The following is an 18107-nucleotide window of genomic DNA, read 5'->3' as shown; positions in this document are numbered from 1 at the left end:
GCCTATCAAAAACTCTTATACTTCTGCTAGACATTTAAGAGTTTATATTTTGTTCAAAATTATACATCTTTGCTCACAGCTCTGATGATATCTTTGGCATAAACTCTAAATGAAACTAGTGGTTTAAAATTCATGTCCATTTAAAATTGTAACGCATGAGAAAGTTATGTAAACTAAAACTTTGAGGGTGCTGCCCCCCACCCCACCCCGTCCCCAATATGTTTACACACTGGTTGACCTTTTTATTCTTTACCAGCTAATACGAAGAGAATGTCAGCTCCTTTGTTTGCTGTTTAAATCCGGTCATGTTACTTTCCTTTCCTTTTACTAGCCATACAGGTTTACTCACAACTCTACAAATAAATCTTACTCATTCTTAATTTCCAGCATTGAGAGATTGGTTCACCAGAAAAGGTGTCGTTCATCAATTCCTACCCATCCCAACTCTGACGACATTCATTGCTTCCAGAAATATGGCACTTAATGCACCCTTGTCCTTACCCTTTTCATGCATGTATATGTCATCTTCAATAAAACATTTAGTCGTTCGAAGGCAAGGCCGTAGAGTTGAGGCCCAATATGCTAATGGCCCGGTGTTGTTTAATAATTTACCTTCCCAGGGGTGCTCTCCTGGGAATACAGGTGAGACTAATTGACTTTAGCAGTTGGGAGAGCAACAGCCAAACCTTCCATGTTTTTGAAATCTATCAGGCCATGAGAGGCTTCAGTAGCAGAGGCTCAACCACGGAAATCTCAACTATTGTCCCGAATTATGCCTGACTAATGCCAAAGATTGAGCAAGGGCCCAGGTATCCGGACAGTCTGGAGTGCCCCAGGTCCAGACTGGAGTCCTGAGGGGTGTCTGCCCCACATTGACCCACTGCCTGGGCTCTAGTTTCTATCTTCAGCTCGATGAGTTTTACTCTTTAATCTAGCGTTCCGGAAAACTGACAATGCTGACCTCGCCAAACCTTGCTTCCTTTCCACCCTTCCTGTATAGGGTGGTTAACAGTCTTTACGAACAGGCGGTGAACAAGCCATTTCTCTCAAACCGCAGCTGTGCTTCCTTGAGGTCTGCAGAAGGAGGAGCCAGGTACAGCCAGGGTCCAGCAGTGAGGCATAAAGCGGCCCGCGCGCAGGGACTGTTAGACCCTGGCAAGCGCCACGCTCCGCCTCTCCAGGTCTAAGGGCCACCCCCAACACCGAAGCCCCGCCTTACAGCCCGCCTATTGACCCGGCAGGCCCCGTCCATAGAGTCACTTCCGCCCTGGGCTCGGTCGAGGCCACGCCCGGCTGCGTCACCGCAGTTGATGGTTTGTGAGTGTGCTGATTCTTATCTCTTGGTAACCGGACTCAGAAAGATCTCTCCTGAACTGTTTCAGGTTTCTCCCTGACCTCCCGAAAATGACGGCGTCTTTCTCCTCTCGCAAGGCACCCCCCTACCGCTCCGAGAGTCCCTTTTCTTCTAGGTGCTTCGTTGGAATTCTTTTGGTGGCGCTACTGCTCCTGCTTCCCATATCCTCCGGTAGGAGCCTGGAGAGGGTGTCGGCACAGGCGGCGAACTGGAGCGGGTGTTGGGGGGGGGCAGGCCGGGTCGGCGGTCAGGCCCACTGGAGCCGAGGGTCGGGGGAGCTTTGCTTGGTGGCTCGGGGCGGTGGCTCGGGGCGGAGGCTCGGGGCGGAGGCGCGGGGCTGAGTCCACCCGGGGTCGTAAGGAGTTAGGGTAGAAGGTGTGGCCAGACTGTCCCCGGCTCGTACCGTGTGGGGACCCCGGGGGGTGGGGACCACGTAGTGGCCGAAGAGCAGGCTTGCTTGGTGGCGTGGCTGGGGTTTACCCGGGGCCAAGCTGGGTCTCTAGCAAAAGCCTGCACGGTGTTTCCGGGACTGATCAAGTCGATAAGGGAGCGCCAACCCGGGGCTGGTGGTGAAGGCTTGCTCTTGAGTTGCCCAGGTGCCTGGGGATGTTGCTAGGCTGGTGCTGTGCTCGTGGGGAGAGTTTGCCCTGTGTTCCCTGGGCGGGATGACGCCTTGTGCCCTGCTGGGCGTGGTTAGGGGAGCCCAGGCCAGGTGTACGCAAGTGTGTGCTTTGAGGAAATGGCCAGTGCAGCCGAGCCGAGTGTGGGACAGGGAAGCTTGCTACTTGCTTAAGTGGGCCTGCGGAGCAGATGTTGTGCCTGTAGCACTCCGGTGAGAGCAGGCTCTGGGAGCCTGGGATTTAGAGGGTTTGGAAGTGGGCAAGGTGCTTTTTGTAAATAAAGTTAACAGGAAACTTGGTACTCGAGATCGTATTGATATTGATTTGCAGGTTCTTCTTTTTTTTTTCTTTGCAGTAGAGTTATCTTCCTGTTCTCATCCAAAAGACAGTATTCAGTTCTATTACCGAATGGCTTTTTGGCATTGCTTTCCTTCTTTCTGAAGGTTGGGTCATGTTTGAGGGTATATCCGAAGCAACCTAAAAAACACTGGTAGCCACATCTACGGAAAAATGAGTATCCTAAGAAGTGAACCAGAAATGGTGGTAATCTGGTTTTCTCCTATAGCTCATAAACTAAACCTGAAGGCCCAACCACTAAGTTTGTTTCATGTTTCACAGAAAGCACTTTGAAGTACATATATTCTAAAAAAAAAAGGCATGCTGGGCTTCCCTGGTGGCACAGTGGTTGAGAGTCCGCCTGCCTATGCAGGGGACACGGGTTCATGCCCCGGTCCAGGAAGATCCCACATGCCGCGGAGCGGGTGGGCCCGTGAGCCATGGCCGCTGAGCCTGCGTGTCCAGAGCCTGTGCTCCGCAATGGGAGAGGCCACAACAGTGAGAGGCCCGCGTACCGCAAAAAAAAAAAAAAAAGTCATGCTTATTGTATAAAACTTAGCACAACCATTTTTAATACTTTGGTAGATTTCCTTTTGTCTTTATATGTACATATGTTTTCATGCCCAAGTTATTTTTAGGATCCTATTACGTATACGGTTTCATTAGCAGCATTCATTCAACAAATACTTGCCTTCTATATGCCAGGTCCTGTACTGGTCCTGAGGATACACTGGTGAGCAATAACACACCATTCCTATTTTCATGATCCTTATTTCACTATTTGTCTGCCTACACACATGAATATATGCAGGGACTGTGTTTTGCTTACTGCTATACCTCCAGTGCCAGGCACACATTAGGAAATCAAATATTTGCTACAATTTATTGGAAGTGGTAGACAGTAGCCAAAACATAATACTAATGAATATGTTATAACCCAAGAGAAGTACCCAGGAGGAAAGGAGCATGATTCTCTGACAGCATTTAACAAATGACTGGTGGAAGGGAAGACATTTCTGTTCATCAAACAAGCCAAACTCTGCCACTTTGCCTTCTGTACTTGCTGTTCCCTTGGCCTTGGGACATTCTCCTGCCTCTAGCATAGTTGGCTCCTTCTTATTCTTCAAATTCACTTGTGATATTACCTTCTCAGAGGGACCTTCTCTGACCCACTATTTCCAGTAGAGACACATGTTCCAGCTCAATTACCCCCCTAACTGGTAGTCACTCTCCCAAACTGTTTTCTGTTCTTTCCTCACTAGAATGCAGAGATCTTGGCTGTCTTGTCACACTTGTGGTTCCAAGTGCCCAATTTTTTGCCTAAGTGTCAACACTCTTGTATAACTCTCAAGTACCAGAAAATTAAAGGTGACATTCGGCTGGGGCTTAGAGCCCAGGAAAAACTTCTCTTGCTTCCAGGAGGAAGCAAGAGAGCCATGCTTAGGATGGCCTTTCTTTGGTGCCTAAAAAGCTAAGGCAGGAGCAGCTGGGGGTCAATCTACCTTCTCCTGACAGTAGACTCCTCAGGTCTCACCATACTCATCTTGCTTATTACGGATCATTTTAAAAGTTTATTTCTATGCCGGAGAGGTGTGGGGGATGGAACAGCAGTGCTAACAAGAAATTAAAAGGAATTTTTTTAAAGAATAATAATGTTTAGAATAGGCTTAAAGCTAGAAGTTGAAGGATATAATGAGAACTATTTAAAATAGAGGAGGGCTTCCCTGGTGGCACAGTGGTTGAGAGTCCGCCTGCCGATGCAGGGGACATGGGTTCATTCCCCGGTCTGGGAAGATCCCACATGCCGCAGAGCAGCTGGGCCCGTGAGCCATGGCTGCTGAGCCTGCTCGTCCAGAGCCTGTGCTCTGCAATGGGAGAGGCCACAACAGTGAGAGGCCCGCGTACCAAAAAAAAAAAAAGTAAAATAGAGGGAATTCTCTGGTGGCGCAATGGTTAAGAATCTGGGACACGGGTTCAATCCCTGGTCTGGGAAGATCCCACATGCCACGGAGCAACTAAGCCCGTGTGCCACAATTACTGAGCCCGCGTGCCACAACTACTGAAGCCCGTGCACCTAGAGCCTGTGTACAGCTTCAGCAAGAGAAGCCACCACAATGAGAAGCCCGCGCACCACTATGAAGAGTAGCTTCTGCTCGCTGCAGCTAGAGAAACCCCGCGCGTAGCAACAAAGACTCAATGCAGCCAAAAAGAAATGAAAATAAAATAAAATTTAAAAAATAAAATAGAGGAAAATAGATAAGTAAAATGAATAGCATGTACTGTGGAAGATAACAAAACTAGAAATGGAGGAAAAACAAGGTGAAGTTTAAGGCTGAAAGGTAAAATCAGGATAGGTGGGAAACATAGATGAGGTACAAATGAGAACTTACTATACTGGGCAGGGAATGTATGTGGATACAATAAATATTTCACTGAAGCAGCTCATGAGGAGAAGGTTTTGTAAGTGGGCAGTGTGTGCTTGGGAGACTTGCCATCTCAGAGGTAGTTGCCAAATGGTAGGGGATCACAGAAAGGACCAGTCTCATTCCTCCAGAATGGGTCTGCTTTTTGGAACAAAACCTACAATTTCCTTTTATGGGTGGTCTCTTCTGCCTGTTTTAGGTCTTCTCTTTCTTCCTAATGAAAGAATCCAAGATCAATAAGGGCTTACACAGTAGTTTCTTAGTTTCTTACTCTACATATTACAGTGCAGGGAGAACAGTCCTTATCTGGTCAGTTGCTAGGTTACATATACTGGGAGATATGAGACAAAAGAAATTAGGTGGTCAAATATTTCTCCAGTGCATAATGCTTTAAGATGATTATTTTCAATATTAGATTCATTATACTATATTCTTTACCATTGGTTTCTGTTTAACAGCAGTGGTTCTTTGAAAACCAAAGTTTTTTGAATAACAGCTATGAGGGACATACTGTGTGAGGTGTTGTGCCCACATGGATGAATGGAGTCCACTGGTGAGCTGAGACATCCATGCAGAGGAGAGTCCAAGAGAAGAGGACTGGTCACTGCCTCCCCAGGATAAGCAGAAAGTACTTCCCAGAGGAGATGTTGAGTGGATTAAGTCAAAGAAGACAAGACTTGAACAGGAGTTGCTCCTGAGCAGGAGGAAGGGTGTTCAGAGCAGAGGGAGCATTGTGAGCTCAGAGATGTGGCATGGCTCAGAGCAGCCATGGACTGCCTAGTTACCCTGTGTGGCAGCAGTAGGGCAAAGGAGGCAAGAGGAAGGCAGCAGTGTAGATCACAGAGTGAATAATTGTGAAAAGAACAGGATAGGTAGCAATGAACAAACATCATAATAAAAATCACCTGTTGTTTTTGGGCACCTTGACTTGACTTAGCAGAATGCAAATCTAAACCAGGGTTGCTTTAATTTCCCTAGGCTCAGTATAAGACCATTTCTTGAGGACTAAATTGCAGACAGAGTGTATTGGTGTAACCATGCAAGGGTTCCAGGTTAGAGACAGTGATGGGAAATGGTGTTGGCAGTAGAACTAGGCTGCCTGGCTTCACTCCTGGGTCTCGTACCTTCTGGGAATGTGTTCTTAAGCAAGTTACTTCATGGCTCAGATTGCTCATCTTAAAGAGGGTGAAATAGTACCTAACTCATAGGATGTTTATGAAGAGTAAGTTAGTTTAAAAGGACTTCAAATATAGTTGGTACAGGTAGTGCTTAAATGTGCTATTTCCAAAATAATTAATATCATCTCTTTTGTTGTTAGAAACAAGTTCTGGGATCTTTCATACCATACTTTAGGGAAAAAATGTAACCAACATGACTTGGAGTTCTCCTTTGAGAATGTTAAAATGCCATTTCTAGTCATAGCAGTAATGGAGAATGGGTTCAAATAAATAAACCACAAATATTTTGACATAAAAAAAACTCTGATAAAGGGAAACATCTGTAACTAAAGGACTGGAAAAAATTTGAGGAAAGGCATACAAAAGCAAAGAAAAATGGTGATTTTCAGATATCTCTGGAACAGGTTGGCTGAACAGTATAAAGAATTTGAATTTTGATCCAAGAGTGCAGAGAACTGATAACAGTGCTCCTTCAGCTCTGGCATTAGGAACTAGAAATACACTGAAGAATGAGACATGGTCCTCAAGAAGGTTACAGTCTCCTAGGGAGTACAAACAATGAACAATTACAGTATGAAAATTGCTATGAAAGAAGTAAATTGGGGCACCATGAGGACACTTAACTGAATTTTCTGGGTGAGAGATGTTAGCAGCCTCTGGGAAGAAGTGGAATCTGAGATGAAACTGAAGGATGAGTGGGTGGGAGGAATGGCATGGTCTCGGGTCAAAGCTGAAGTAATATGATGCAAGGAGGTCTAGAGTGCTAAAGTAAGTTGAGTAATTTAATGGGCACTACTAGTGGAATTGAATGTGGCTTAGAAGAGTGTGCAAGAGTGAGCAGATATTAAAGCTCTGTTAGCCATGTCAGGGAGCCTTAGACATTATCACGGGGGCAACGGGGAGCCATTGAAACGTACCTGACTTGGAAGGGCCTTGGTCCTAGTATCATATCAGTATTACTCTGGTGGCAGTGTGAAAATGAACTGAATGAAAGGTGGCAAGACCAGTAAGGAGACCTATTCAGAAACTCTTGTAGCAATCCAGATAAAGAAATGATAGTGGCTTGAATTAGAAGTAAAGGTGGAAACAGAGAGAGGGAACAGGCATTTCAGTTGTGGAAACCATGTATCTTGTTTGCTGGCTTCATTATGTTATTTGAGATAGTGTGACACATTCCAAGTGGAGCTGTGGGGAGGCAGTTGAACACATAGACTTGGCACCCCAGCTAAGATCTAGGATGGAGAGAGGGATTTGGGATGCAGCTCTCATCAGTTGTAATGATGTCATGAGAGTATACATTCTGACCCAGGGGGATTTGCAGAATGAAAAGAAGGAGAGCTCGTAGAATAACCCATGAGGAACGTCACATTATGCCATCAGGCAGAGAAGGAAGAGCAGCCAGAGGACAGGCTGAAAACCAGACTGGTTTGCTACCTGGAAACCAAGGAAAAGAGCTTTATAGGCACAAGGGTGCAAAGAGAGAATGAGCAATAGCTCCAGATGTTATAGACAGGGTGATTAAAATTACTGAGGGAGAGAGTGCTAGGATGAATTTACTTAGAAGGTGGCTACTTAATTATTTCGAACATGGTTTATGTGATTTTTTTATAGGTCTAGAAATGAGTGGAACGTGAGAAATAAAATTGACAGGTATAGATGTTAGAGCGTCCATTCTGAGGAAGCAAAGAAAATTTGAAAGTAGGTTGTGTAGAGTGAGAAAAGGGTAAGATTCATCAGGATTCATTGAGGTTCCGGTTTGGGTCAGAGACAATGATTTTCTAAAGGTACCACCTGTGCAGGGGTGTGGGTGTGTGCTTATGCCAGAGAGTTATTTTTAATTTTTGCAAGCAGGTAGAGAGTCCTTGCATAATTTTGTAAGTGTACAGAAGGTGAACAGTTTTCTTGATCCATATTAGGGACTATTTCACCTTCCTGAAACTCATCTGGAAAATTGGGGAATTTTCTGAATGCAGCCTATCATATGATATAATGGAATCTGTTATTAAAGTATAGCATTGCAGCCTAATAATAATTATATTGTAAACTCTGTAGAAAAAAAACTCAGTCCACATACTATTTTTCTGATGCTCGGAATGTTTAGTTTGAAAATCCTCATAGGAAAAACGAATTCAGTATTCTGAGCAAGAGAAGAAGATATTTGATTATAAAACAAGTATGATATTGGACCCAGTTATTACAGTATATAAAGCTTGTAATCAACTGATTGCCAAAGCAAATGTTCTAAACTGCACATTGTTGAAGGCATGTCTTTTGCGATGCATGTTATTGGGAAGAAATACTTCAAGTTAGTTGAATAGATTGAACCATCCAGTTGACATTTGTTTTTCCATACACAGCACTGTATGTGAGAGTCATATTAGGAATTCTCTCTTCTTTTTATGCCTTCAAGATAGTTACTGGGGGCTTCCCTGGCGGCTCAGTGGTTAAGAATCCACCTGCTACTGCAGGGGACATATGTTCGAGCCCTGGTCCAGGAAGATCCCACGTGCCGCAGAGCAACTAAGCCCCTGCGCCACAACTAGTGAGCCTGAGCTCTAGAGCCCATGACCCACAGCTACTGAGCCCACGTGCCACAACTACTGAAGCCAGCGTGCTTAGAGCGTGCGCTCTGTAACAAGAGAAGTCACCGCAGTGAGAAGCCCACGCACTGCAAGGAAGAGTAGCCCCCACTTGCCGCAACTAGAGAAAGCCTGCGTGCAGCCATGAAGACCCAAAACAGCCAAAAATAAAAATAATAAATAAAGTAAATAATTTATTTTAAAAAAAGACAGTTACTGAAATTGAATACATAAAACAAAGATCACTTGTATAATTTAATCACATGCATGCTGTTACTTGATTTCTTTCTTGGTGCTTCCAGGATATTCTAGAATGATATGTGTTTTTATCTAAAATGGAATTATATAGCATTTCTAGCCCATTATTTCCTATTGTAAAATGAGAATGTATGGCTCAGGGTATTCAGTAAATTTAATGTTATTAATAAAATTCAACTCTTTACTGATCTTTTTAAAAAATGCTTTTAATAACTATGGCTTTTTGTTTGTTTTTTGCTTTAGCCTTGTTTTGGGCAGTTGATTGAGGAGCATTCATGTAACAAGATCAGCATAGTGGATATGTTCAAAACATTTGCTAAATGCTGAAAGAATTTCAGCACATGACGTAAATGAAATGTTGGACAGTGTATTGAGAGAGGAGTTTAGAATTTAGAATAAGATGTAAAATATTTCACTTGTTTAGACTTCACTCTTGACCAGTCTCAATCTGAAGACCAAGTTCCAGGGAGTAAGAAAGAAAAAAGTTCCTCAGGGACCAGAATAGGTCTCTCTCCTTTCTCCTTAGGTTCTTTTTATTTTTTATTTTCTTAACACCTTTACTAGAGTATAATTGCTTTACAGTGGTGTGTTACTTACTGCTTTATAACAAAGTGAATCAGCTGTACATATACATATATCCCCATATCTCCTCCCTCCCACCCTCCCTATCCCACCCCTGGAGATGGTCACAGAGCACCAAGCTGATCTCCCTGTGCTATGCGGCTGCTTCCCACTAGCTATCTGTTTTACATTTGGTAGTGTATATATGTCCATGCAGCTCTCTCACTTCGTCCCAGCTTACCCTTCCCCCTCTCCGTGTCCTGAAACCCATTCTCTACATCTGCGTCTTTATTCCTGTCCTGCCCCTAGGTTCTTCAGAACCATTTTTTTCTTTACATTCCAAATATATGTGTTAGCATACGGTATTTGTTTTTCTCTTTCTGACTTACTTCACTCTGTATGACAGTCTCTAGGTCCATCCAGCTCACTACAAGTAACTCAATTTCGTTTCTTTTTATGGCTGAGTAATATTCCATTGTATATATGTGCCACATCTTTATCCATTCATATGTCGATGGACACTTAGGTTGCTTCCATGTCCTGGCTATTGTAAATAGAGCTGCAATGAACATACGGTACACGACTCTTTTTGAATTATGGTTTTCTCAGGGTTATATGCCCAGTAGTGGGATTGCTGGGTTTATGGTAGTTCTATTTTTAGTTTTTTAAGGAACCTCCATACTGTTCTCCATAGTGGCTGTATCAATTTACATTCCCACCAACAGTGAAAGAGGGTTCCCTTTTCTCCACACCCTCTCCAGCATTTATTGTTTGTAGATTTTTCGATGATGGCCATTCTGACTGGTGTGAGGTGATACCTCATTGTAGTTTTGGTTTGCATTTCTCTAATGATTAATGACGTTGAGCATCCTTTCATGTGTTTGTTGGCGATCTGTATATGTTCTTTGGAGAAATGTCTATTTAGGTCTTCTGCCCATTTTTGGATTGGGTTGTTTGTTTTTTTGATATTGAGCTCCATGTGCTTGTAAATTTTGGAGATTAATCCTTTGTCAGTTGCCTCATTTGCAGATATTTCTCCCATTCTTACGGTTGTCTTTTCATCTTGTTTATGGTTTCCTTTGCTGTGGAAAAGCTTTTAAGTTTAATTAGGTCCCATTTGTCTATTTTTGTTTTTATTTTCATTACTCTAGGAGGTGGGTCAAAAAGGATCTTGCTGTGATTTATGTCATAGAGTGTTCTGACTATGTTTTCCTTCAAGAGTTTTAGAGTGTGTGGCCTTACATTTAGGACTTTAATCCATTTTGTGTTTATTTTTGTGTATGGTGTTAGGGAGTGATCTAATTTCATTCTTCTCCATGTAGCTGTCCAGTTTTCCCAGCACCACTTATTGAAGAGGGTGTCTTTTCTCCATTGTATAGTCTTGCCTCCTTTATCAAAGATAAGGTGACCATATGTGCGTGGGTTTATCTCTGGGCTTTCTATTCTGTTCCATTGATCTATATTTCTGTTGTTGTGCCAGTACCATACTGTCTTGATTACTGTAGCTTTGTAGTATAGTCTGAAGTCCAGAAGCTGGATTCCTCCAGCTCTGCTTTTCTTTCTCAAGATTGCTTTGGCTATTTGGGGTTTGTGTGTCCATAAAAATTGTGTAATCTTTTGTTCTACTGTGAAAACTGCCATTGGTAGTTTGATATGGATTGCTTTGAATCTGCACGTTGCTTTGGGTATTATATTCATTTTCACAACGTTGATTCTTCCAATCCAAGAGTATGGTATATCTCTCCATCTGTTTGTATCATCTTTAATTTCTTTCATCAGTGTCTTGTAGTTTTCTGCATATAGGTCTTTTGTCTCCTTAGGTCGGTTTATTCCTAGGTATTTTATTCTTTTTGTTGCAATAGTAAATGGGAGTGTTTCCTTAATTTCTCTTCCAGATTTTTCATCATTAATGTATAGAAATGCCAGAGATTTCTGTGCATTAATTTTGTATCCTGGTACTTTACCAAATTCATTGATTAGCCCTAGTAATTTTGTGGTGGCATCTTTAGGATTCTCTATGTATAGTGTTATCTGAGAACAATGACAGCTTTACTTCTTCTTTTCTTTTTTTTTTTTTTTTTTTTGCGGTATGCGGGCCTCTCACTGTTGCGGCCTCCCCCGTTGCGGAGCACAGGCTCCGGACGCGCAGGCTCCAGACGCGCAGGCTCAGCGGCCATGGCTCACGGGCCCAGCCGCTCCGCGGCATATGGGATCCTCCCAGACCGGGGCACGAACCCGTATCCCCTGCATCGGCAGGCGGACTCTCAACCACTTGCGCCACCAGGGAGGCCCTACTTCTTCTTTTCTGATTTGAATTCCTTTTGTTTCTTTTTCGTCTATGATTGCTGTGGCTAAGACTTCCCAAACTATGTTGAATAATAGTGGTGAGAATGGGTAACCTTGTTTTGTTCCTGATCTTAGTGGAAATGCTTTCAGTTTTTCACCATTGAGAACAATGTTGGCTGTGGGTGTGTCCTCTATGACCTTTATTATGTTGAGGTAAGTTCCCTCTATGCCTACTTTCTGGAGGGTTTTTATCATAAATGGGTGCTGAATTTTGTTGAAAGCTTTTTCTGCATCTACTGAGATGATCATATGGTTTTTCTCCTTCAATTTGTTAATATGGTTTATCACATTGATTGATTTCCATATATTGAAGAATCCTTGCATTTCTGGGATAAACCCCAGTTGATCATGGTGTAGGAACCTTTTAATGTGCTGTTGGATTCTGTTTGCTGGTATTTTTTTGAGGATTTTTGCATCTATGTTCATCAGTGATATTGGCCTGTAGTTTTCTTTCTTTGTGACATGTTTGTCTGGTTTTGGTATCAGGGTGATGGTGGCCTCGTAGAATGAGTTTGGGAGTGCTCCTCCCTCTGCTATATTTTGGAAGAGTTTGAGAAGGATAGGTGTTAGCTCTCCTCTTAATGTTTGATAGAATTTGCCTGTGAAGCCGTCTGGTCCTGGGCTTTTGTTTGTTGGAAAACTTTTACTCACCTTCTCAATTTCAGTGCTTGTGATTGGTATGTTTATATTTTCTATTTCTTCCTGGTTCAGTCTTGGAAGGTTGTGATTATCTAAGAATTTGTCCATTTCTTCCAGGTTGTCCATTTTATTGGCATATAGTTGCTTGTAGTAATCGCTCATGATCCTTTGTATTTCTGCCGTGTCTGTTGTTACTTCTCCTGTTTCATTTCTAATTATATTGATTTAAGCCTTCTCCCTTTTTTTTTGGTGAGTCTGTCTAATGGTTTATCAATTTTGTTTATCTTCTCAAAGAACCAGCTTTTAGTTTTATTGATCTTTGCTCTTGTTTCCTTCATCCCTTTTTCATTTATTTCTGATCTCGTCTTTATGATTTCTTTCCTTCTGCTAACTTTGGGGGTTTTTTGTTCTTCTTTCTCTAATTGCTTTACGTGTAAGGTTAGGTTGTTTATTTGAGATATTTCTTGTTTCTTGAAGTCAGATTGTATTGCTATAAACTTCCTTCTTAGCACTGATTTTGCTGCATGCTATAGGTTTTGGGTCGTCGTGTTTTCATTGTGATTTTTTTCTAAGTATTTTTTGATTTCCTCTTTGATTTCTTCAGTGATCTCATGGTTAGTTAGTAGTATATTGTTTAGCCTCCATGTGTTTGTATTTTTTACAGATTTTTTTCCTGTAAGTAATATCTAGTCTCATAGTGTTGTGGTCAGAAAAGGTACTTGATACGATTTCAAGTTTCTTAAATTTACCAAGGCTTGACTTGTGACCCAAGATACGATCTATCCTGGAGAATGTTCGAGGAACACTTGAGAAGAACATGTATTTTGTTGTTTTTGGATGCAATGTCCAATAAATATCAATGAAGCCCATCTTGTTTAATGTATCATTTAAAGCTTGTGTTTCATTATTTATTTTCATTTTGGATGATCTGTCCATTGGTGAAAGTGGGGTGTTAAAGTCCCCTACCATGATTGTGTTACTGTTGATTTCCCCATTTATGGCTATTAGCATTTGACTTATATACTGAGGTGCTCCTATGTTGGGTGCATAAATATTTACAATTGTTATATCTTCTTGGATTGATCCCTTGATCTTTATGTAGTGTCCTTCCTTGTCTTTTGTAACATTCTGTATTTTAAAGTCTATTTTGTCTGACATGAGACTTGCTACTACAGCTTTCTTTGGATATCCATTTGCATGAAATATCTTTTTCCATCCCCTCACTTCCAGTCTGTATGTGTCCCTAGGTCTGAAGTGGGTGTCTTGTAGACAGCATATATATGGGTCTTGTTTTTGTATCCATTCAGCCAGTCTTTGTTTTGATTGGAGCATTTAATCCATTTACATTTAAGGTAATTATCCATATTTATGTTTCTATTACCATTTTCTTAATTGTTTTTGTTTGTTATTGTAGTTCTTTTCCTTCTCTTGTGTTTCCTGCTTAGAGAAGTTCCATTAGCATTCGTTGCAAAGCTGGTTTGATGGTGCTGAATTCTCATAGCTTTGCTTGTCTGTAAAGGTTTTCATTTCTACATCGAACCTGAATGAGATCCTTGCTGGATAGAGTAATCTTGGTTGTAGTTTCTTCCCTTTCATCACTTTAAATATGTCCTGCCACTCCCTTCTGGCTTGCAGAGTTTCTGCTGGAAGATCAGCTGTTAACCTTATGGGGATTCCCTTGTATGTTATTTGTTGTTTTTCCCTTGCTGCTTTTAATATTTTTTCTTTGTATGTAATTTTTGATAGTTTGATTAATATGTGTCTTGCCATGTTTCTCCTTGGATTTATCCTGTATGGGGACTCTCTGCATTTCCTGGACTTGATTGACCATTTCCTTTCCCATTTTAGGGAAGTTTTCAACTGTAATCTCTTCAAATATTTTCTCAGTCCCTTTCTTTCTCTCTTCTTCTTCTAGGACCCCTATAATTCGAATGTTGGTGCATTTAATGTTGTCCCAGAGGTCTTTAAGACTGTCCTCAATTCTTTTTATTCTTTTTTCTTTATTCTCCTCTGTAGTAGTAATTTGCACTATTTTATCTTCCAGGTCAATTATCCATTCTTCTTCCTCACTTATTCAGCTATTGGTTCCTTCTAAAGAATTTTAAATTTCATTTATTGTGTTGTTCATCATTGTCTGTTTGCTCTTTATTTCTTCTAGGTCCTTGTTAAACGTTTCTTGGATGTTCTCCATTCTATTTCCAAGATTTTGGATCATCTTTACTATCATTACTCTGAATTCTTTTCCAGGTAGACTGCCTACTTCCCCTTCATTTGTTTGGTCTGAGGGGTTTTTACCTTGCCTCTTCATCTGCTGTGTTTCTCTGTTTTCTCATTTTGCTTAACTTACTGTGTTTGGGGTCACCTTTTCACAGGCTGCAGGTTCGTAGTTCCCATTGTTTTTGGTGTCTGACCCCAGTGGGTGAGGTTGGTTCAGTGGGTTGTGTAGGCTTCCTCATGGAGGGGACTAGTGCCTGTGTTCTGGTCGATGAGGCTGGATGTTGTCTTTCTGGTGGGTAGGACCGCGTCCAGTGTTGTGTTTTGGGGTGTCTGTCACCTTATTATGATTTTAGGCAGCCTCTGTGCTAAGGGTGGGGTTGTGTTGCTGTCTTGCTAGTTGGTATATGGTGTCCAGCACAGTAGCTTGCTGGTGATTGAGTGGAGCTGGGTCTTAGGGTTGAGTTGGACATCTCTGGGAGAGCTTTCACTGTTTGATGTTACTTTGCGCCGTGAGGTCTCTGGCGGATCAGTGTCCTGAACTTGGCTCTCTCACCTCAGAGGCCCAGGCTTGACGCCCGGCCAGTGCACCAAGACCCTGTCAGCCACACGGCTCAGAAGAGAAGGGAGAAAAAAAAATAAATTAATTAAATAAAATAAAGTTATTAAAATTAAAAATATTATTATTAAAGGTTTTCAAACTTTTTTTTTTTTTTTTTTTTTTTTTTGCGGTATGCGGGCCTCTCACTGTTGCGGCCTCCCCCGTTGCGGAGCACAGGCTCCGGACGCGCAGGCTCCGGACGCGCAGGCTCAGCGGCCATGGCCCATGGGCCCAGCCGCTCCGCGGCACATGGGATCCTCCCAGACCGGGGCACGAACCCGTATCCCCTGCATCGGCAGGCGGACTCCCAACCACTTGCGCCACCAGGGAGACCCTTCAAACTTTTTAAAGTAATAAAAGAAAGAAAGAAAGAAGAGAGCAACCAAACCAAAAAACTAATCCACCAATGATAACAAGTGCGAGAAACTATACTAAAAAAAAAAAAAAAAAAAAAACGGACAAACACAACCCTAGGACAACTTGTAAAAGCAAAGCTACATAGACAAAATTACACAAAAAAGCATACACATACACACTCAGAAAAACATGAAAAGGAAGAAAAAATACATATCTATATATTTTTATAAAAATAGGGAAGAGAGCAACCAAATGTATAAACAAATCTACCAATGATAATAAACTCTAAGTACTAAACTAAGGTAAACATAAAACCAGAAACCAATTAGATGCAGAAAGCAAACCCCAAGTCTACAGTGGCTCCCAAAGTCCACCACCTCAATTTTGGTATGATTCGTTGTCTATTCAGGTATTTCAGAGATGCAGGGTACATCAAGTCGATTGTGGAGATTTAATCCGCTGCTCCTGAGGCTGCTGGGAGAAATTTCCCTTTCTCTTCTTTTTTCGCACAGTTCCTGGTTTTCAGCTTTGGATTTGGCCCCGCCTCTGCGTGTAGGTTGCCTGAGGGCATCTGTTCTTTGCTCAGCCAGGACTGGGTTAAAGTAGCAGCTGATTCCGGGGCTCTGGCTCACTCAGGCTGGTATAGGGAGAGGAAGGGGTATGGAATGTGAGGTGAGCCTGCGGCTGCAGAGGCCAGCGTGACGTTGCACCAGCCTGAGGCGCGCCGTGTGTTCTCCCCGGGAAGTTGTCCCTGGATCTCGCGACCCTGGCAGTGGGGGGCTGCACAGGCTCCCAGGAGGGGAGGTGTGGATAGTGACCTGTGCTTGCACACAGGCTTCATGGTGGTGGCAGCAGCAGCCTTAGCATCTCATGCCTGTCTCTGGTGTCCACACTGATAACCGTGGCTCGCACCCATCTCCTCCTTAGGTTCTTAACTTCATAAGAGTGGCCTCTGAATTCTTGTAGTCCTTTAGAACTTAATATGTCTCCATCACATTATTTTACATAATTTTTCTAACAGATTTGTTAGGTTATCAAGTACCCAGATAGTTAAAAGCAAGAGGGGGCCTCCCTGGTGGTGCAGTGGTTGAGAGTCCACCTGCCAATGTGGGGGACACAGATTCATGCCCCAGTCCGGGAGGATCCCACATGCCGCGGAGCAGCTGGGCCCGTGAGCCATGGCCTCTGAGCCTGCATGTCCGGAGCCTGTGCTCTGCAATGGGAGAGGCCACAGCAGTGAGCGGCTCGTGTACCGCAAAAATAAATAAATAAATAAAAGCAAGGGGGCTTACTGTTGTAGAAATGACATTATTCTAGGGAGTAAAAAACTCCTTCCCTCAACACCCCCCAGAAAACCCCAGAAGTAAAAAATTCTAAAAGCATAACAATATAATAGCTTTACTGTTGGGATATATTGGATAAACAACCCAAACAGCTACCTCAGGGAGCTTCTGAGGAATGAGCAATCCATTGATCTGTGAAGGAAAGTTAAATTATATTTAAAGTAATGTTGAAGAGAGCAAGTTGTTTTTTCATGTAATATTTTTCAGATAGTTCATTTTGATATTTACATGGTGTCTATTCATCACTTTTAAAATGCTCAATTCACTAATAGGAAACAAATGAAACGAAGTATTATTTTTTGAAATACTTCAGTCCATAATTATTTTGATTTATGAATCCCAGAAGGCATATTTTATATTCATCTCTTTCATAGCATGTCTTGAGTACCAAGTGAGTACAGATTGTAGTAGAAAAAGAAGGCATATGATCCCTGCCCTCCAGGACCTTGCCTTCTGAGAGGAAACTGAGCCTGAAATGACAAGTGATCATATGCTTGTGTTTCAAACTATGGAAGAGTAATCTGAACAGAGTGCTGTATACTGTAAGAGACCTCTTAGAGGAGAGGTGAGTTTTGAAATGAATTTAGAAAAAAGTGGGGAAGGATACATACCTAAAATGTATTTATATTTCAAAACTAAAAACACTGATGCTATCTCTTTAATTTACTGTTGAATAAAAATTCATCTTATTCCCTAACAAAGCAAAAGCTAATAGGTTGTTATTTAATGTAAGTAAGGCACATACTCCACTACTACCACCAGTTGGGTAAAAGCATGGGACGGTCATTTAAAATCTTGCTAAGAACCTTTCCATTTATTCTGTACTACCTACCTGATGCCAGGCCACAGTCACTGGCTGGTGAATGAGATAAAATATTTTTATGCTCTTCTTCTCTTATACCTAGATGCCTGTGGTGAGCCACCAAGGTTTGAAACTATGCAGCTCCGGGATGTCCCTAAACCCAGTTATAGCCCTGGGGAAAGTATACATTATGAGTGTCGCCCAGGTTACCAGCCCAAGCGTCCGCCTCTTCCTACCTCTGCTGTTTGTCAGGATGATAATATGTGGTCAGTTCTCCAGGAGGCCTGTACAAGTAAGTAAACAAAACTTTTTTTTTTTTTAATTCAAAAACCTTTTTTATTGCTCTAGAGATTTTTCACACATTTTAGGGTTCATGTTTTACGACTGAAGTGGTTTTCTCATGTGAATGTAGGTTTTAGAGAGCAGTGCATTCAGGCTTTGAAAAATCTCCCGGGAACCTTTTTTTTCACAATTGGTTGCCTGGGTAAATGTGAAC

At 42.2% G+C, this 18107-nt stretch overlaps 1 protein-coding gene across 6 annotated transcripts in view; it reads left to right on the top strand.

Annotated features, from left to right (window-relative positions):
• Positions 1 to 1272: 1272 nt before the first annotated feature.
• Positions 1273 to 18107, top strand: part of LOC132484449 (membrane cofactor protein-like) — a 57206-nt gene continuing 40371 nt past the window's right edge. For all 6 annotated transcript variants that reach the window (XM_060090981.1, XM_060090980.1, XM_060090978.1 and 3 more), the window contains exons 1-2: positions 1273 to 1525; positions 17715 to 17903. In XM_060090981.1, coding sequence (XP_059946964.1) covers positions 1405 to 1525; positions 17715 to 17903 — 310 coding nt within the window. In that variant the 5' untranslated portion in view covers positions 1273 to 1404. The remainder of the gene's footprint in view (positions 1526 to 17714; positions 17904 to 18107) is intronic.

This window comes from Mesoplodon densirostris, chromosome 2 (assembly GCF_025265405.1).
Source record: "Mesoplodon densirostris isolate mMesDen1 chromosome 2, mMesDen1 primary haplotype, whole genome shotgun sequence".
Taxonomy (NCBI): Eukaryota; Metazoa; Chordata; class Mammalia; order Artiodactyla; family Ziphiidae; genus Mesoplodon; species Mesoplodon densirostris.
This window is presented reverse-complemented; position numbering and strand designations above follow the sequence as displayed.